We start from the raw sequence: 21,840 nt of genomic DNA, 5'->3' as shown, positions 1-21,840 counted from the left end.
GGGTATGGAATGAGCTGCCAGAGGAAGTGGTGGAGGCTGGTAAAATTGCAACATTTAAGAGGCATTTGGATTGGTATATGAATAGGAAGGGTTTGGAGGGATATGGGCTGGGTGCTGACAGGTGGGACTAGATTGAGTTGGGATATCTGGTTGGCATGGATGGGTTGGACTGAAGGGTCTGTTTCCATGCTGTACATCTCTATGACTCTAAAACTGCCTGTTCATCTTCCTTCCCACTTATCCACACCACACCCCCCACCTGCAACTACCTGTCACCATCACCCCCCACCTGCAACTACCTGTCGCCTTCCAGCCACCTTCTCCCCCCCCCCCCCCCCCACCACTCCCATCCTCCTATTTATCTCTCAGCCACCTCCCTGAATCCCACCCCACCCCATTCTTGACGAAGGGCTTATACCCAAAACATTGATTCCCCTGCTGCTCGGATGCTGCCTGACCGCTGTGCTTTTCCAGTGCCACACTTTTCGACTCCGATCTCCAGCATCTGCAGTCCTCACTTTCTCCTTTCTTCCTTCACTATTAAATGGATAGGAAATATAAATGTTTCCAATGTAGAGGTGACTTCTCCAGTTCATCCAAGGCCTGCGAATTATGAGGTGTTGCTGTTGAACTCTACCTGCGACAGAAAAGAAGTGGACTATAGTAACCTTGATAGTTGAATGTAATGCTTTTGTTCATGATTTTAGGTTTTGTTGAGGTTGGCACTGATGATTGTAGCTTAATATGCCTCTGAAAGCAAATTCAACTTGTACACTGTAAGTGAAGTAGAATGAATACTTCTCCAAGATCCTCTGTCGGTATGACCTCCTGTGTAACAGTCTCATCTCCCTTTTCACTTTTCTGGGAACTTTACCAGCACAATGGTATGATGGCAATCGTTCTCCATTCCAAAAGGCTGCCTATCAGACTATCATGTCTGCAGCAAGAAAACGTGTGGCAAAAAGCAACAACATTGCGAAAAATTCTGCAGACAGTGAAATTTCACCACTTGTAGAATTAAGCAAAAAATACTCGGAAGTCAAACAGTGACCAAAAATGCTTAGGTTATTTTGAGTGAGGTCAGTATATGATATTTAAAAGGTTCAGGTACCTAAAATAGAAAATGTGTTCTGCAAAAAGCACAGGATGGCTATCTGCATACAACCTAACAATAATCATATCTTAAAAACTTGTTGTATGACTTAACAAATAATTGATTTCTTACAGCCTACAAACTTAGCTCTCATATTTTTCAGTTATCATTTAATGCACACATTGTCAGTATCAGAAGTTTGCTCTTTGGATAGGTTTCTACCAATACTATTAAAAAATGTATATGTTTAATTTCCTAACTTTTTTAATTGCCTCCCATGTTTCATGTACATGAAAGGATTCTCAAGTTCCTTAAAGTTCCACGGCAGCTGTGATTGCAGCCTTCGTCAATATGAGTGGTTTGTGTTTGACCATGAACTGGTTGTTCCTGAATATTTTATTGACTTTGAATATATAACACAGGTATGGACTACAATTATTAAAGGACTGTTTAAACGAACTGTAGAATATTTATTAATGGAATATGTTGAAATGATGAAAGAGAATTTCTATTTAAGGTTGAACCACTTCAGTACAAAATTAGGTGATCATTGGTGTCTGTTGAGATTCATACAATTTATCTGCACAAATTCTCTCAACTTCATTCGCTCCAATTGAAAATTTGTCATAGAATTACAGGTAGTTGGTAGACCTTGTAATATGATGTGATATTATAAAATGGGTAATAAGTTAATAACCCGATTTATATCTCTCTGATTTTTATTTCTGTTGAAGTATAGAAATGTGGTGAGGTGAAAATTTCTTAATTTTATGACTCAACTCCAGATCTAGGCAGGTCAAGAATTCTAACAGGACCAGGATTATGTAATAGAAGTATTTTTTGAAGTATTTCTCTAATTCCTTCATAACTTGGAACAAATTTCAGATCTTATCCTAACCAGCTTTGTTCTAATGAAAAGAGATCAAATTTCCATCTCTGCATATAAATAAAAGCCCAGCTTTTATCTTTTCTGCACTCGCTCCATGGCTTTTGTTTTCTGAAGAAAGATATCTAAACTAAATGTTATTTTCTAATTATGATCTAAACAATGATTTATCTGTTTAGCATTATCTCCTTGTCTTGTGCTTTATACTTTATCCCATAAATTTTATTTCAGATCTTCATGTACAAGGTCTCCTGATTTTGTCCTTTCAATTTTGAATATATTTTTGTCTTTCCCTTTTAATTTCTGCTCCTTTGGCACAAAGAAAGTTAACTTTTCAGTGTGTATATCGTCCCCTTGACTTTTGTTTCTATATTAATTTGGCCTCTATTTGACTAATCTACTGATATGTCTGTTTTCTCATAAATACTTTGACATTTACCTTTGTTCTTTTTTTTTTGGCATTGTCTGTATATTTTGCTATATTTACAAAGAAGGGAATATCTAGTTATTGTGGGAGGGGTGTTTACTGCATCTCTTTCTGTCCCACTACCGCTTAAAATGATGAAATATATTTTTGGCCTCTTATTTTCCGAGCTGTTTCACTGCTGAATGCCTCTGGATATATTCAAGGTAGTCTTTTCATTTATCTTGAGATTTACTTTTCTGTTAGTTGATTGGAATCAAATTCATTTATATGTATTAAGAAGCACAGTGTCCCAATCAGTGGACATTGAGAAGCCTCCACCATTTACCTTCCTCTAGTCAGAAACAGATCTATTAACTAATGCTTTCTTTTTCTGCTTTAATGTGCAACGTGTGCTGACATATTCCCTTCATCTGCCATGTGTCCTTCACATTTTCCCTTTCTGATAATGTTCTTTTGGAGTTTGTTACTGCCATTTCCATTGTTGTCATGATTTGGATATGCTGGTGTTGGACTGGGGTGTGCAAAGTTAAAAATCACACAACACCAGGTTATAGATCAACAGGTTTAATTGGAAGCACACTAGCTTTCAGAGCCAGAGCAGGAGCAGCGCTCCGAATGCTAGTGTGCTTTCAATTAAACCTGTTGGACTATAACCTGGTGTTTTATGTGATTTTTAACTTTATTCCCATTGTTAGTAGATTTCAGAGTTTTAAGTCACCTGAAAACTTTGAAATTATGTCTTGTGTACCCAAATCCAGGTTATTTATTTACATCAGAAAGAGAAGTGATCTAATACCAACAACTCAGGAAAACCTGTACAAAATAATCTGCTTTCTGTCTCTTAGCCACTTTAGTATTCATATTGCCATTATGTATCAGATTCTTGATAAAGTGCTTTTGCCTGAAATGTTGACTCTCCTGCTCCTCAGATGCTGTCTGACCTCCTGTGCTTTTCCAGCACCACACTTTTGATTCCATCTGCAGTCCATACTTTTCCCTATGGTGTTCAACTATGCCCATAGTTTGTTCCGACACTTGTTACACACAATCACTTCAGCAATCCTAACTTGATTTACTCTTCACTGCTCGGGCTGAACTATTTGACCTGGAGACATTATTTTATTATTCATTCAGGAGATGTTGACATTGCTGGGAAGACCAGTATTTATTGACTATACCAAATTGGCCTTGAGAACATGGTGGTGAGCCACCTTTTTGAAAGTACTGGGTGGCTTTTTCAGTACTTGAGAGGGCAGTTAAAATATATCCATATTGCTGTGGGTTCAGAGTCCTATTTGGCCAGACTGGATAAGTACAGCAGATTTCCTCCATTAAAGTACATAGGTGAACTAGACAATTTAGTACTTTAATGGCTACCATTACTGCAGATTGTATTTCTTTGTTCTAGAATGTATTTAATTAAATGAATTTAAATTCCTAAGTTGCCATAGTATGGTATGTGTCTCTGGATCATTAATCCAAGCCTTTAACCTGCTACTCCATGTATCCACTATGTTACCTTACTCCTTTTAACCATTTATCTGTATTATCACTATGAATGTCTACTTTCACCTCTTGGCATCACTTAATTCTGTTTCTGCTTCAGATCATCTGCTGTTGAAGTTCTTTATTCATCCGGACGCTCACTGATGATGTTTCTTAGTATGGTGATGAAACGTCTGAAAACGAACCTTACAGCTCAACTAGAAAACCTACATCCAGTTCTTATTTGTTACCTTTGTTAACTCTAATCTTGACACACTTGACTGGCCTCCCTGACTAACCTTTGGTAAACTTCAGATCAAACACACCTCTGCCATCTATATTGTAGAGCCTAGAAAGTTTTTAAAAAAGATTTGAACCTCTAGTTGAAAAATGATAGAGTGACATGGTAAGACTTTTGATCACAAGACCATTAGAAATAGGACCAGAATTAGGTCATTTGGCCCATTGAGTCTGCTCTGCCATTCAGTCTTTCCTGATCTGTTTCTCAACTCCATTCTCCTGTTTTTCCCTATAACCTTCATTCCCATTACTAATCAAGAACTTATCTATCTCTATCTTAGGTACACTCAGACTCCTTGGCATCATGGTAGCCCACACACCCACCAACACACTAAAACAGCAGCTAATGAACTTGAAAGACCCTATACAGACAACAAGCAAAATTAATGTCATTTACAAAATACTGCGCAAGGACTGTAACAAACACTACATTGAACAAATAGGCAGAAAACTGGCACAAAGATACATGAACACCAACTAGCCACAAAAAGAAATAACCCCCTCTCACTAGTATCCTTACATACATACAGATAAGGAGGGACAACACATCCATCCTAGGACAAGCCAAACAAAGACACGCACGAGAATTCCTAGAGGCATAGCATTCCAACCAGAATTCTCTCAACAAACACGTCGAGTTAGACCCCATCTACCACCCCCTGAGAAAAAGAACAGGAAGTCACTTCACCACAGGAAATGACATCACCAACCCAAACATATAAACAGAAAGCAGGAACTATCAGCAGTGCTTCACCTGAGGCCCACTGAAGATGTTACCCAGTACGGTGACAAAACATCTAGAAATGAGCCTTCCAGCTCAGTGATCAAACCTACATTCAGAACCTCAACCTGAGCTACAAATCTCAAAACTGTAGCCATTGTCTCTAAGTATAATACCATAAGCCTTTTTCCTGACAAAACAACCCAAGCTTCTCTTTAATTTTATCAGCCAGATACCTCAGGCCTGCTGTTAGGCAGACTGAAGAACAGGTCACATGACCACCTTTTAATTGTAATTTAAAGATACATTCCCAAAAGTGCAGTAATCTTTTTAACCTTGCATTGCAACAGTGTACTAACTTAGCATTGTATTCACCCCCTTTCTGCTTGATGACCTACACTGTGTTCCAGTTAAGCAATGCTCAGTTTTAAAATTCTCATCCTTATTTTTAGATCCTTCCATTACCTCATATTTGCTATCTAATGCATTCTCTGAATTTGGTTTCAGTAAAATCTGGAGTAAAGGCCATGTAATCATTGTTGATTGTCGTAAAAAACCCATTCACTAATGTCCTTAAGGGAAGGACATCTGCCATCCTCCCCTGATCTGGCCTACATGTGACTCCAGACCCACAACAATGTGGTTGACTCTCAACTGTCTTCTAGGCAATTATAGATGTGCATTCAGTGATGTTCAGATTTCACAAATTTAAATTTGTAAAAAGTTGCCAACAACAAGCTCTGATATTGTCAGTGGTGACCAGAAGAGTGTTTAGAAAATTTTTCAGAAAATTGTTCTTGTGGCAGCAGTACTGGTAGTGTATCTGCCATTTGGAGGCAGTTTGAGGCATCCACATTTGCCACTTGGATTGTATTCCAACTTGTAATTATATGCACTTAGAATAAGAGTGCAAACTGAATTCAACCTGAAGCTATGGGTGGCACCACCTTGTCTTTTTTAAGTAGCCTGAACAGGGGCTTGTGGTCCATTACTATTATAAATTTATATCCATAAATGTATTAAGTTTGATCTTATTGTCATGTATGTTTTACAGTAATAATACAATAAAATATAGAGAAAAGCTTTCATTTGGTGCCACAATATAGCGCCAGTTTGAATAATTTATTAATAAGTGAAAAAAGGTATAGCTTGAAGAGGTCCAACAGTCTTGAGCCAGCTCATCACCATCATTGGTGCCTGTGTCATCCTTCCACACCATATGCAGCTGTTTCCACTAGACCCAATGAATATTGAAGTTGGTGATCCTTAGGAGCCATCTTTGCCACTAGGCCGATACTTCACCACCCCTGCCTATAGGGCCTTGTCTGGGTTACTTCTTGGCTACAAGATCATCTCTAGGACTGACTCTTTTTCAATAGCAGCTGTAAAAGTACCAGGACAGTGGCTAGGTTACCTATGAATTTTCTGTAGTAATTCATCAACCCAAGGAAAGACCTAAGCTCTGATACAAAAACATGAGAGAGACAGCGCACCTTTGATTACCCTTATTTTATCTTCCAGTGGGTGTAACTCAGTCTTGTGGATTCTGTAACCCAAGCAGGTCACTTGGGGTGCCAGGAACATACATTTTTCCCTCCTAAGGCATATGCCTGGTTTGAAGAAACCTTTCAAGCACTATAGCCAAGTTCTGTAAGTGCTACATTTGGTCTTCCCTGCTATTAGCAGGTCATCTAGATGAATGGCAACCTGGGGTAGATCTTGTACATGTTCTCCATCATCCGCTGAAAAATGGCACAGACTGATGATACCCAAATGGCAGTTTCATTCATTGGTACAAACCTCTGTGGGTATTCATTGCAGTATACTTCTGGTAATCCTCATCTACCCTTCATTGCAAGCATACTTGGCTCATGCCCAGCTTCACCAATTTTGTATAAGTCTTCTATGTGAGGTATTGGGTGTTTATCTAGCTGCAAAAAGCGGTTTACCATTTGATTGAAATCCCCACAAAGGTGGACCAACCTGTCAGGGTTCACTATCAGTACAACTGGTGCTACTCATGCCACAAACTTCGTTTGTTTTCCAGCCTCCTGATATGTGCATTTAGTTTTGCCCATGAGGCAAATGACACTGGGCGGGCCTTGCAGAACTGTGAAATTGCATCCTGGTCAATATATAAGATGACCTTGGCTCCTTTGATAGTCCATAGATCTTCCTGAAAAACTTCCAGGTATTTAATTAGGACTTCACTCGGGCAGATATTTTCTAATTGAGAAATGTTGAGCCAATAAAATTGAATCTTTCTCCACCAATTCCACCCCATCAAGCTTGGGACCTGATCCTTTTATTACAATCAGTGGTAACAACTAACTGTGTTTTTATATAAGAGATTGGAACCCGAAGTTGGACCCTTAATCAGTAAAGGCTCCCTGGTATAGGTTCTCACACTAGCTGAGGTCCTATGCAAACTTAAGGTTTGGAAGCCAGATCATATTTTGGGGAAAACTGGTTGCTCAATCACTGATACAGCTGTGTCGGTATCAAACAATTTAACTAGACATTTATTTTTATTGGCACTGATTTGGATGTTGCCAAGTCATTTAACTGTTCCAAACCAGCTGCAGATGGGCTTTCCAGGATGTGCACTGCTCTGGATACTGGCCTATGAATTCTATTACTCAATTCAGGCCTATTGGGACTGTTTTGCTGTCTCAAGCCTGCATACAAGCAGCAACTACAATGGCCTGCCAGCCTGGATCCTTGAGAAACTTTTAACCGTTTGGCCAGGGCTTGGTTTTGCTTTGGGGTATTGCTGTGGACTGACCTACTCTGCTCAGGATATGTCGTGAGCGAGGCTCTACAATTGACTACACTCAAGTGCTGTTCCCTAAGCTCAGTCAGCCTGGCGAGGGTGTTCACTTTTATCGGAATACCCTGTAACTCATAAGCTCCACTTGCTGCATTTTCTAGTGACAAAGCCAGTGCTGGTGCCTGTTTGAAGTCCAGTTGCGCTTCAGCTCCTTTTGACCTCATTAATCCTATATACCAAATGGCCTCTCAGCATCTCATTTGGATTAAACCAAAATCACATGCATCTGCAGTCATCTTTACCTCAACAGAAATGCTGATACAGATTTCCCTGTTTCTCAAGCCACTGAGTAAAACCAATAGCATCTCAGAATTTAGATACTATGCTTGGAGTCTATTGCTAAATTCATCAACTCTTGAAAAGTTTCAGTCTGGTGCCTCAGAAAGCATTAGGCTCCTAATAACTGAAAAAGCTGCAGGTCCACAAACTGTCAGGCGAATTACTTGTTACCCTTCGCATGTCCCGCTATTATTTGTACAGAAAAAATAGTGCATTCTTTCCACATACTGGGCCAAATCTTCAATAATAAGATCAAATGAGTCAAGCTTCCCAAATAGTGGCATGGTAGTAGAAATATTAAAGACGACAGTTTTGAGCAAATTTCTTCAGGGGCATTTTTGTTCTCTTGTTGCCACTGAAATAACTCCACAAAGGCCAATGCCCTGTCACTAAGTCACTCTTTGTTTACATGTGCAAAGTACATGACATGGATTGAGCTAGCTCAGAGTTGGCTTCTAGAGTGAAGCGAATCCCTGACACTTGTGTTTATTTTTTCTTTTTTCTTTTGTTTTTTTCACACTCCTGTTTTTTTTTCTTTGTTTTTACCCCCACACTACCGCCTAACTGCAGTAGTGCTTATTTTTTCCCCAGCACCCATGTGTGTGCAGGTGAGAGACACGATGCACGAATCTTTATTCAAATTTCCACCACCAGGAAGAAAGAAAACACCCGAGTGGCCAGTAACAGGCAGTGCCATTCACATCAAAGGGCAATGCTGTGTGATCAAACAGTGAAGGGGAGGGCAGGGATTAAATCAAAATAGAGTTGGAGGGGGGAAATAATGCACTCCACTCCCTGCAGCGCCCACCTCTCCCTGAACAACTCCAGGGTGTTGGTGGACACTGCATGCTCCTTCTCCAGAGACACCCGGGCCCTAACGTAACCGCGGAAGAGGCAGGCAGTCAGCACTAACGACCCCCTCCACGGCCTGCTGCCTGGACCTATTTATGGCCAGTTTGGCACAATTGTGTTTATTTTTCTGTTACAAAGACACACCTTCAGGTTTTATGCATTTGCAGTAGTGTGAATGAATGAATTATACAAATAGATGTAGATAGGCAGGATGTAATTGGAATTATAGAGACATGGCTGCCAGCTGACCAGAGATGGGAACTGAATATCCTGGGGTGTTCCGTATTTTGGAAGGACTGACATAAAGGAAATAGCACAGGAGTTGCATTGTTAGTTAAAGAAGAAATTAACAAACAGACAGGAAGGATATTAGCTCCAATGATATAGAATCTGTATAGGCAAAGCTGAGAAAATCCCAGGGACAAAAAATATTAATTGGTGTTAATATAGACCCTTAAACTAGAGGGTGATGTTGGGATTTGGAATGGGAATATAAAGGGAATTAGAGATGCATTTAATAAAGGAACTGAAATAACTCCACAGAGGCCAGTATCCCACCACCAAGTCACCTTTTATTTACACGTGGAGTGTCTTTGACACTGGTCTGGCTCCCTCAGAGCCAGCTCTCAGAGTAAACATGATGATTGACACTCCTTTTTGTTTGTTTTTTCTAACACTCCTGTTTTTTTTCTTTTCTTTTTTGTGTGTGTGCAGATGTGAGACACAGTGAGAGACACAAGGTGCACGAATCTTTATTCAATTTCCACCACCAGGAGGATAGGAAAACACCCGAGTGGCCAGTGACAAGCACTGCCCTTCACAAAAGGCAATGCTGTGTGATCAAACAGTGAAGGGGAGGGCAGGGACTAAATCAAAATAGAGTTGGAGGGGGAAATAATGCACTCCACTCCCTGCGGCGCCCACCTCTCCCTGAACAACTCCAGGGTGTTGGTGGGCACCGCGTGCTCCTTCCCCAAGGACACCCGGGCCCTAACGTAACCGCGGAAGAGGGGCAGGCAGTCGGCCCTAATGACCCCCCCCCCCCCCACGGCCCGCTGCCTGGACCTATTTATGGCCATTTTGGCACAATTGTGTTTATTTTTTTATATAGAATTGGACACTCATGCTTTTTTTTTTACAGTGAAGGGGAGACCCTCCTATTTCTTTTTTTTTTAGATTGCTATTCTTTTTTTTCTCTTTTTTCTAACCCCCACACAACCGCCTAACTGCGGTAGTGCTTTTTTTTTCCCCAGCACCCATGGTGTGTGTGTGCAGGTGTGAGACACAATGAGAGACACAAGGTGCACGAATCTTTATTCAATTTCCACCACCAGGAAGATAGGAAACACCCGAGTGGCCAGTGACAAGCAGTGCCCTTCACATCAAAGGGCAGTGCTGTGTGATTAAAACAGTGAAGGGGAGGGTAGGGACTAAATCAAAATAGAGTTGGAGGGGGAAATAATGCACTCCACTCCCTGCGGCGCCCACCTCTCCCTGAACAACTCCAGGGTGTTGGTGGACACCGCGTGCTCCTTCTCCAAGGACACCCGGGCTCTAACGTAACTGCCGAAGAGGGGGAGGCAGTCGGCCCTAACGACCCCCTCCACGGCCCGCTGCCTGGACCTATTTATGGCCAGTTTGGCACAATTGTGTTTATTTTTTTTAGCTCCCTCAGAGGGAACAGGATGTTCAACACTTTTTCTTTTTTTTGCTACCGCCTAGTTGCAGTAGTGCTTATTTTTTTCCCAGCACCCAAATCTCCTGTTTATCTCTTTTGTTTTGTTTTATTAAACCCCCACACTACCGCTTAACTGCGGTAGTGCTTACATTTCCCCAGCACCCATGGTGTGTGTGTGTGTGTGTAGATGTGAGACACAGTGAAAGACACAAAGTGCACAAATCTTTATTCAATTTCCACCACCAGGAAGATAGGAACACACCCGAGTGGCCAGTGACAAGCACCGCCCTTCACATCAAAGGACAGTGCTGTGTGACAATTGTGTTTGTTTTTATTTTTTTTCTCACCCGAGTGGCCAGTGACAAGCACTGCCCTTCACATCAAATCCTCTGGTTATATTTTTTCTTTTTTTTTATAATTCCCTGTTTATTTTTTTAAAATTTTTAAAAAATCTAACCCCCGCACTACCACCTAAGTGCGGTGGTGCTTATTTTTTCCCCAGCACCCATGGTATGTGTATATACGTGTGAGACACAGTGAAAGACACAAAGTGCACAAATCTTTATTCAATTTCCACCACCAGGAAGATAGGAAAACACCCGAGTGGCCAGTGACAAGCAGTGCCCTTCACATCAAAGGACAGTGCTGTGTGACAATTGTTTATTTTTTTTTACGCACACACTGATCCAGCTCTCTCAGAGTGAACAATATCACTGACCCGTCTGTTTTTTTTTCTCTAAATTTAACCCCCACACTACCACCTAAGTGCAGTAGTGCTTATTGTTCCCCAGCACCCATGGTGTGTGTGTGCAGGTGTGAGACACAGTGAGAGACACAAGGTGCACGAATCTTTATTCAATTTCCATCACAAGGAAGATAGGAAAACACCCGAGTGGCCAGTGACAAGCAGTGCCCTTCACATCAAAGAGCAATGCCGTGTGATCAAAACAGTGAAGGGGAGGGCAGGGACTAAATCAAAATAGAGTTGGAGGGAGAAATAATGCACTCCACTCCCTGCGGCGTCCACCTCTCCCTGAAACAATTGTGTTTATTTTTTTTGCGGTAGTGCTTATTTTTTTCCCCAGCACCCATGGTGTGTGTAGGTGTGAGACACAGTGAAAGATGCAAAGTGCACGAATCTTTATTCAATTTCCACCACCAGGAAGATAGGAAAACACCCGAGTGGCCAGTGACAAGCAGTGCCCTTCACATCAAGGGGCAATGCTCTGTGATCAAAACAGTGAGGGGGAGGGGAGGGACTAAATCAAAATAGAGTTGTAGGGAGAAATAATGCACTCCACTCCCTGCGGCGTCCACCTCTCCCTGAAACAATTGTGTTTATTTCTCTTTTTTTTCAAAATAGAATTGGACACTCCCCTTTTTATTTATTTTTTTCTTACACTACTACCTAAGTGCGGTAGTGCTTATTTTATCCCCAGCACCCATGGTGTGTGTGCGCAGGTGTGAGACACACAATTATGTTTATTTTTTTTTCAAAGGGCAGTGCTGAGTGATCAGAACAGTGAAGGGGAGGGTAGGGAAACACTGTTGTTTATTTTTTTTTTCTTTTTTTTTCTTTTTTTTAATTTTAACCCCCACACTACCACTTAAGTGCGGTAGTGCTTATTTTATCCCCAGCACCCATGGTGTGTGTGTGCGCAGGTGTGAGACACAGTGGAAGACACAAAGTGCACGAATCTTTATTCAATTTCCACCACCAGGAAGATAGGAAAACACCCGAGTGGCCAGTGACAAGCAGTGCCCTTCACATCAAAGGGCAGTGCTGTGTGATTAAAACAGTGAAGGGGAGGGTAGGGACTAAATCAAAATAGAGTTGGAGGGGGAAATAATGCACTCCACTCCCTGCGGCGCCCACCTCTCCCTGAACAACTCCAGGGTGTTGGTGGACACCGCGTGCTCCTTCTCCAAGGACACCCGGGCTCTAACGTAACTGCCGAAGAGGGGGAGGCAGTCGGCCCTAACGACCCCCTCCACGGCCCGCTGCCTGGACCTATTTATGGCCAGTTTGGCACAATTGTGTTTATTTTTTTTAGCTCCCTCAGAGGGAACAGGATGTTCAACACTTTTTCTTTTTTTTGCTACCGCCTAGTTGCAGTAGTGCTTATTTTTTTCCCAGCACCCAAATCTCCTGTTTATCTCTTTTGTTTTGTTTTATTAAACCCCCACACTACCGCTTAACTGCGGTAGTGCTTACATTTCCCCAGCACCCATGGTGTGTGTGTAGATGTGAGACACAGTGAAAGACACAAAGTGCACAAATCTTTATTCAATTTCCACCACCAGGAAGATAGGAACACACCCGAGTGGCCAGTGACAAGCACCGCCCTTCACATCAAAGGACAGTGCTGTGTGACAATTGTGTTTGTTTTTATTTTTTTTCTCACCCGAGTGGCCAGTGACAAGCACTGCCCTTCACATCAAATCCTCTGGTTATATTTTTTCTTTTTTTTTATAATTCCCTGTTTATTTTTTTAAAATTTTTAAAAAATCTAACCCCCGCACTACCACCTAAGTGCGGTGGTGCTTATTTTTTCCCCAGCACCCATGGTATGTGTATATACGTGTGAGACACAGTGAAAGACACAAAGTGCACAAATCTTTATTCAATTTCCACCACCAGGAAGATAGGAAAACACCCGAGTGGCCAGTGACAAGCAGTGCCCTTCACATCAAAGGACAGTGCTGTGTGACAATTGTTTATTTTTTTTTACGCACACACTGATCCAGCTCTCTCAGAGTGAACAATATCACTGACCCGTCTGTTTTTTTTTCTCTAAATTTAACCCCCACACTACCACCTAAGTGCAGTAGTGCTTATTGTTCCCCAGCACCCATGGTGTGTGTAGGTGTGAGACACAGTGAAAGATGCAAAGTGCACGAATCTTTATTCAATTTCCACCACCAGGAAGATAGGAAAACACCCGAGTGGCCAGTGACAAGCAGTGCCCTTCACATCAAGGGGCAATGCTCTGTGATCAAAACAGTGAGGGGGAGGGGAGGGACTAAATCAAAATAGAGTTGTAGGGAGAAATAATGCACTCCACTCCCTGCGGCGTCCACCTCTCCCTGAAACAATTGTGTTTATTTCTCTTTTTTTTCAAAATAGAATTGGACACTCCCCTTTTTATTTATTTTTTTCTTACACTACTACCTAAGTGCGGTAGTGCTTATTTTATCCCCAGCACCCATGGTGTGTGTGCGCAGGTGTGAGACACACAATTATGTTTATTTTTTTTTCAAAGGGCAGTGCTGAGTGATCAGAACAGTGAAGGGGAGGGTAGGGAAACACTGTTGTTTATTTTTTTTTTCTTTTTTTTCTTTTTTTTAATTTTAACCCCCACACTACCACTTAAGTGCGGTAGTGCTTATTTTATCCCCAGCACCCATGGTGTGTGTGTGTGCGCAGGTGTGAGACACAGTGGAAGACACAAAGTGCACGAATCTTTATTCAATTTCCACCACCAGGAAGATAGGAAAACACCCGGGTGGCCAGTGACAAACACTGCTCTTCACATCAAAGGACAGTGCTGTGTGATCAAAACAGTGAAGGGGAAACAATTGTGTTTATATCTGTCAGCCAGGATTCCCTGATTGGACCAAGTTAATAGTCCCAATCAGGGAACTCATATTCATGGCTGACCTCATTCCAATCATTACAAATATGTCGTAGGGCCACTTTTTAAATGGTGTTATTTTGGCAGTTGAAGCCATGAGCTGGAGGTTTGGCCCAAAGCAGGCTCCGTGGTTAGTACTGCTCCCTCACAACACCAGGGACCTGGGCTTGAATCCAGCCTGGGGCAACTATCTGTGTAGAGATTTCATGTTCTTACCACATGTGCATGGTTTTCCTCCAGGTGCTGCAGTTTCCTCCACAGTCCAAAGATGTGCAGGTTAGGTGGATTGGTCAGGCTAAATTTCCAGGGATGTGCAGATTAGGTGGATTGGCCAGGCTAAATTTCCAGGGATGTGCAGACTAGTTGGATTAGCCATTGGAAATGGGTGGAATGCTCTTCAGAGGATCAGTGTGGACTTGATAGGCGAAATGGCCTGCTTCATTACTGTGGAAATAATACGATTACTGTAATGAAAGCCAAAGATTAACAGCACTTAGCCAGGCTATTTTTGCCAAGTCAGGATAGATGTTGGCAGGGTTGCCTACTTATATGTGACAGGTTTACAATTTGGCTTTTTAGGGGCCTAATATAGTCCAGTTATAGCAGACACTATTTTCCATTTATTCTCTAGTATTCTACATTGATGGAGACCAGTTTAGGTTTCTGGAGGTAAGAAAATAACAGCTGGGTTAGGGGAGGTGAAACATCACTCCAGGCAATACTAATTTCTTGAATGCCCTCCCTGCCCATCTCACTACCGGTGTTTTGCTATTTCCTCCACATTCAGTCACTCTGCCACCGATGCTTAGACGGCAGTCTGTATCTCTGCAGAAATTCATCAAAGGTCCATAGACCGCACCTTCCAAACTCATAACTACTTCCATTTACAAGGATATGGGTAGCATATACATGGGAACATCGCCACCTGCAATTTGTTCTCATATCACCATTCCTTTACTGGCATTGGGTCAATGTCATTGAATTCTCTCCCTCATGGCATTATGGGTCTACCAGTTCAAGAAGGCAACTCGTCACGATTTATTCAAAGGCAAATAGGATTTGGCAATAAATACTGGCCCAACCAGTGATGTCCATGTCCCATGAGTGAATAGTAAAAAAAAAAAGACTTTTTAAAACCTGCCTCTTTGGTTATGCTTTTGATAATCTAACCTAGCATCCCCTTACATATTTTGGTGTTGAAATGTATTTCCTAAGGCTGCTGTGAAAAGTTTTCTTCTGGAGGCATTCCTTCTTGGCTGCTGGAGCCAACTTGTCCTTTCGAGGAAATCTCTATTGCAGCATGGCGGTGGCTAATGAGAATGTCATTTTTAAATTAAACACTTTAAGTAGTTGGAAAGAAGCACCCTTTCTGTTACCTTCCATAACACCCTGCTCCTTGTCTCAAACAGCAAGGTTTCCAATTAGCCCTCCAACCAAGAGAGCCTGCACGCCATCTTCAATGGAAGATGACCTGAACACAGTTTCAGCTTTTGCTTTCCAACCTCGAAAGGAAAATTCAAGTTTTGATGTTTAGTGTTCAGCCTTTTGCCCGACACCTATTATTCATGCTTACCATACCATGATGTGTTCTGGTCTACCCCATCTATGATGTAAAATTGTTTATCTTGTACAAGAAGTAACCATGTTATGTTGTTTTAGAACTGAGAATCTGTCCCTGCAGGAAGGTAGGAGACTTTACAGTTAATGTGAGATATCTGCTGTAAACTTTATTCTTCCCTCATGGGTGGAAAAATAACATTATAGGCCATTCACCCCTTTTAAATTCATTGGATTTATTGGAAGCTATAACTTCATATAGACTTCAAATAAGCCAATAGATAAATAACAATTTTAATATTTAATTTTCAGCTATACTTATTTTATCTTTCTGGAGCCCTTTTCTAAAGTCTTAACTTCTACACAGAGTGCATGCCTCCTCAGAGTTCAGTTTCCACTATAAATATGTGGAGATATCGTTGAAACAAGTGAATTCAAGATAATGACAAAATATAGTAGTAGATATACCTGGTTAAAAATCTTAAAATTAAAATAAACACTTGATCAATACATGGATCTTAGAAAAAAGAGGAAGTGAGGTCATGGCTCAACACTTCAACTCCCCCTCCCACTCCACCAAGGACATGCAGGTCTTTGGACTCCTCCATCGCCAGACCGTAGCAACACGACAGTTGGAGGAAGAGCGCCTCATCTTCCGCCTAGGAACCCTCCAACCACAAGGGATGTACTCAGACTTCTCCAGTTTCCTCACTTCCCCTCCCCCCACCTTGTCTCAGTTCCAACCCTCGAACTCAGCACCACCTTCCTAACCTGCAATCTTCTTCCTGACCTCTCCGCCCCCACCCCCACTCCGGCTTATCACCCTCACCTTAAACTCCTTCCACCTATCGCATTTCCAACGCCCCTCCCCCAAGTCCCTCCTCCCTACCTTTTATCTTAGCCTGCTTGGTACACTTGCCTCATTCCTGAAGAAGGGCTCATGCCCGAAACGTCGATTCTCCTGCTCCTTGGATGCTGCCTGACCTGCTGCGCTTTTCCAGCAACACATTTTCAGCTCTTAGAAAAAAGACCCAAGTCCTTTTGATTGGTAACCAATATTAATAATTGAAACGAGTGGATGGAAAAAAAAACTCATGACATTTCTTGTATTTAGCTTGCAATAATATATTTTGTATGTTATATCTGATATAACTCTGACTTTGCATTGTAGCTCATGGTGCAAATAACAGATTCAGCCATCTTTTCATTTCAAGTTTGGTCAATAATGGAGGGAAGTAGGAAAATCTAATAAAAATAAAGATAGCATTTTCAAAGTTTACAATGAATGTACTTAATCATTTTTTGTCCGAATTGAATTTATTTAGAATGATGGGCAGACATTTTATTCTGCTTTTTCTGAAAACAAAATACATCCAAGGAAGCAGAGTAAAGCAGAAATATTGATCATACAGCGAGCCATGGCATTTGACGAAGAAGTGTTAAAAATGGATCCAATTGTGACACAAAGTCATAAAATTCCAAATCTGGAGGAGATTACTTTACTTTCTGCTTCTGGAGCTTCAATATTGAGTCAAATCACAGTAAGTTCCAGTCATGTACATGTAAAAAAAGATGCTTAGTGAAGGCAATTTGCTTATCTCACTAACTGTCAGAGATTGCCCTAAGGATGCTCATCATTCTTCATATTGAAACATTTTCAAACTCTTCCAAATGTAAAACCAAGTCATGATTGGCATTACCATTTTAAGATGCTATTACAGTGAAGATATTTCATTTGATATATTATCCATATAGTTTCTGTGTCCTATGAAGGAAATTTATCCAATGATAATGATTTTGTTCTTGTCTTAAAAGAACCAAGATTAAATTCTAGTTGCAAGTCGTCAGCTTCCCTTTGTTACTATAAATGGTCATTTGTTGCATGTATAATCAGTTTGATTTGATTTGACTTATTATTGTCATTTACTGAGATGCAGTGTAAAATATTGTATTGTGTGCTGTCAGACAAATCATACTTTACTTAAGTACAACAGGGTGATAGAACAGATTGCAGAATATAGTGTTACGGCTACAGAGAAGGCTCAGAGAAAGATCAACTTTAATATGAAAGGTCTGTTCATATGTCTGATAACAGCAGGGAAGAAACTATTCTTAGTTTTCAAATTTTTGTATCTTCTGCCTGATAGAAGGTGGAAGAGAGTGTACCCAGGGTGGGAGGGGTCTTTGATTATGTTGCCCACTTTCCCGAGGTAGCAGGAAGTGTAGACTGAGTCAAGGGAAGGAAGGCTGGTTTTCGTGATGGACTGGGCTGTGTTCACAACTCTCCATAATTTCTTGTGGTCTTCGGTTATGTATTCTAAGTTCGGTTGCAAAACCCAACTGCAGAGCTAGAATGCATTCCATAGAGTAGGCAAGGAAGAGTTGTCTTTTTTTAAATTATGGTCTTGCCCAATTTTTCTAGTTTGGCTTTCGTCCTTTGTTACCATATTCTTTGCTGTTGAAGGAAACAACACCAACTGTTTCACATTGTTCTTTCTTGTGTATTCTCCCACTCTATTATAGACCTGTCCTATTTCTTGAAGTTTGGCTTCAAGATGTTCTTAAATCTTAACATCACTGCAAGTGGTGCCCAAACTTAAGAAATGAACATTAGGGATTTTATCATCCGTCATATGTTTTATGAGCCCACTCCATCTGATAATGAATGCTTCAATTCCAGACATTTTTTTTTCTTTGACATATCTCAATGTTGGACACTTTGTTCTCTCATTTGATCTGAATGCATCTCATGCAAAATTGTCGAGCTGCTTAATATCTTGGGAATGGGTAGTCCAGGTCTCAGATATATATAACCATAGCTTTGTATACATCAAGTTTTGTTGTAAGTTGAGTATAATAAGGAAATCTTGTTTCCTCCACAGCCTCTTGCACAGACCAACATTGCCAAGCTTGCTCTGTCAATTTTGTTTTCCATCTCACTGTCAGAGGCCTTTGTTAGGTTGACAAAGGCACAGAAGAATCATTTTTTTTATTTGCGAAAGGTGAAGATCATGACACATGTACATCTGCCTTTCCTGAATCCCACTTTGGCTTTCCAGCAGTGCACTTATCCTCTGTGGTTTAGCAGTCTTTTGGGCAGGACATTTGCTTTGCCTGCGAGCATGAGCTGTGGCATTCCTCTGTGTTTGTCACATGTACATTTTTGTCCTTTCTCTTTGTTTGTATGAACCGTCATGGCATTCTTGAACTCCAGATGAATGATTTTATTAATCCTATATGAGATAATTGTGAGTTTGTTGGCTTGCTATAGTATCCCAGTTTTGTAAATTTCTCTTGGGATCTTTGAGCTTTCAATGAGGACGAGGATCTGATGGCTTTGTTGCAGAGCCTTTTTTCAAAGTAGTCTAGTTCTTCAAATATTTTTCAAGCCAATAAAAAAAATTAGAGAGTGAAATCTACAAACGATGTAAAAATAACTCCCATTTTTTTCATAACTGGAACAAAATGTATATAGGTTGAATGAATATATGCATAAATTACATGGATCAATTATTCTTGTCTGGCACAAATGAAAAGAGGAAAGGTAGCTCAACCATAACTTATAAATTAAGTTATGGACAGTATTAGATTCAAAGAGGAGATATAAAATCACCAGAGAAAGCAGCAAGCTCGAAGGATTAGGAACTTTTGAATTCAGCAAATGTTTGGTCAACAAAGGGGAAATAGAGCATTACAGTAAAATTGTAGGGAATGTAGAAACTTAAATGCTTCTACAAATACATAGAAAGAAAAAGATTAGCAAAGATAAATATAGATCCTTTACAGTCAGAAGTGGGGAATTATTAATGAGGAATAAAGAAATGGCAGAAGAATTGTGTACGCATTTTGGTTCTGTCCTCAAAAGTTGGCAAAATAACCTCTCAGAAATATTGGGGAAGGAAAAAGTCTAGTGAGAATGCAAAATTTAAGCAGATCAGTATTAGTAAAAAAAATTGTGCTTGGGAAATTAATGGGATTAAAGGCTGACAAATCATAAGGTCCTGATAATCTACATCCCAACATACTAAAAGAAGTGGTCCTAAAAATATTGGATGTATCGGTGGTCACTTCTAAAATTGTATAGATTCTGAAGCAGTTCCCACAGATTGTGGGGCTCAGCAAGTATAATCCCACCATTTAAGCAGGTAGGAAGAGAATTACAGACCAGCTACTCTAACATCAGGAGTGAGGAAAATGTTGGAGTCTGTTACAATGTTGGAGTCTGCAATAACAAAATATTTGAAAAGTATTAATGGAATTCGATAAAGCCAGCATGAGTTTTATGATAGGCAAATCACACTTGACGAATCTACTGGAGTTTTTGAGAATGTAAATAGTAGAATAAGCTGTGCTTAGTTTGCTGAGGGAGGATATTCCTGGAAATACATCCAGGGAAGTTATTTGGGTGGAACTGAGAAATAAGAAAGGGATGATCACCTTATTGGGATTGTATTATAGACCCCCCAATAGTCAGAGGGAAATTGAGAAACAAACTTGTAAGGAGATCTCAGCTATCTGTAAGAATAATAGGGTGGTTATGGTAGGGGATTTTAACTTTCCAAACATCGACTGGGACTGCCATAGTGTTTAAAGTTTAGATGGAGAGGAATTTCTTAAGTGCATACAAGACAATTTTCTGATTCAGTATGTGGATGTACCTACTAGAGAAGGTGCAAAACTTCATCTACTCTTGGGAAATAAGGCAGGGCAAGTGACTGAGGTGTCAGTGGGGGAGCACTTTGGGACCAGCGACCATAATTCTATTCATTTTAAAATAGTGATGGAAAAGGATAGACCAGATCTAAAAGTTGAAGTTCTAAATTGGAGAAAGGCCAATTTTTGGCAGTATTAGGCAAGAACTTTCAAAAGCTGATTGGAGGCAGATGTTCTCAGATAAAGGGACGGTTGGAAAATGGGAAGATTCAGAAATGAGATAGCAAGAATCCAGAGAAAGTATATTCCTGTCAGGGTGAAAGGGAAGGCTAGTAGGTATAAGGAATGCTAGATGACTAAAGAAATTGAGGGTTTGGTTCAGAAAAAGAAGGAAGCGTAAGTCAGGTATAGACAGGATAGATCGAGTGAATCCTTAGAAGAGTATAAAGAAAGTAGGAGTATACTTAAGAGGGAAATCAGGAGGGCAAAAAGGGGACATGAGATATCGTTGGCAAATAGAATTGAGGAGAATACAAAGAGTTTTTACAAATATATTAAGGACAATAGGGTAACTAGGGAGAGAATAGGGCCCTTCAAAGATCAGCAAGGCAGCCTTTGTGTGGAGCCGCAGAAAATGGGGGAGATACTAAATGAATATTTTGTATCAGTATTTACTATGCAAAAGGATATGGAAGATATAGAATGTCGGGAAATAGATTGTGACATCTTGCAAAATGTCCAGATTACAGAGGAGGAAGTGCTGGATGTCTTGAAACGGGTAAAAGTGGATAAATCCCCAGGACCTGATCAGGTGTATCCGAGAACTCTGTGGGAACCAGAGAAGTGATTTCCGAGCCTCTTGCTGAGATATTTGTCTCATCGATAGTCACAGGGGAGGTGCTGGAAGACTGGAGGTTGGCAAACGTGGTGCCACTGTTTAAGAAAAGTAGTAAAGACAAGCCAGGGAACTATAGATCGGTGAGCCTGACCTCGGTGGTGGGCAAGTTGTTGGAGGGAATCCTGAGGGACAGGATGTACATGTATTTGGAAAGGCAAGGACTGATTAGGGATAGTCAACATGGCTTTGTGCGTGGGAACTCATGTCTCACAAACTTGATTGAGTTTTTTGAAGAAGTAACAAAGAGGATTGATGAGGGCAGAGCAGTAGATGTGAACTATATGGACTTCAATAAGGCGTTCTACAAGGTTCCCCATGAGAGACTGGTTAGCAAGGTTAGATCCCACAGAATACAGGGAGAACTAGCCATTTGGATACAGAACTGGCTCAAAGGTAGAAGACAGGGGGTAGTGGTGGAGGGTTGTTTTTCAGACTGGAGGCCTGTGACCAGTGGAGTGCCACAAGGATCGGTGCTGGGTCCTCTACTTTTTGTCATTTACATAAATGATTTGGATGTGAGCATAAGAGGTACAGTTAGTAAGTTTG

General features: G+C 40.9%; 1 protein-coding gene across 6 annotated transcripts in view; it reads left to right on the top strand.

The window, feature by feature from the left end:
- Positions 1 to 21,840, top strand: part of lrrc9 (leucine rich repeat containing 9) — a 237,547-nt gene that overhangs the window by 100,379 nt on the left and 115,328 nt on the right. For all 6 annotated transcript variants that reach the window (XR_015757872.1, XM_087989715.1, XM_043697264.2 and 3 more), the window contains 2 exons: positions 1,391 to 1,515; positions 17,069 to 17,284. Coding sequence is in view for 5 of the 6 variants with exons in the window: in XM_087989715.1 (XP_087845841.1) it covers positions 1,391 to 1,515; positions 17,069 to 17,284 (341 nt within the window). In the remaining variant the exon portion in view is untranslated. The remainder of the gene's footprint in view (positions 1 to 1,390; positions 1,516 to 17,068; positions 17,285 to 21,840) is intronic.

The sequence above is a fragment of the Chiloscyllium plagiosum genome, unplaced genomic scaffold, assembly GCF_037043375.1.
Source record: "Chiloscyllium plagiosum isolate Xiang-an unplaced genomic scaffold, Cpla_swu_hap1 HiC_scaffold_8, whole genome shotgun sequence".
In the NCBI taxonomy this organism is placed as follows: domain Eukaryota; kingdom Metazoa; phylum Chordata; class Chondrichthyes; order Orectolobiformes; family Hemiscylliidae; genus Chiloscyllium; species Chiloscyllium plagiosum.
The sequence above is the reverse complement of the archived record's forward strand: the minus strand, read 5'-3'. Positions and strand labels throughout refer to the sequence as shown.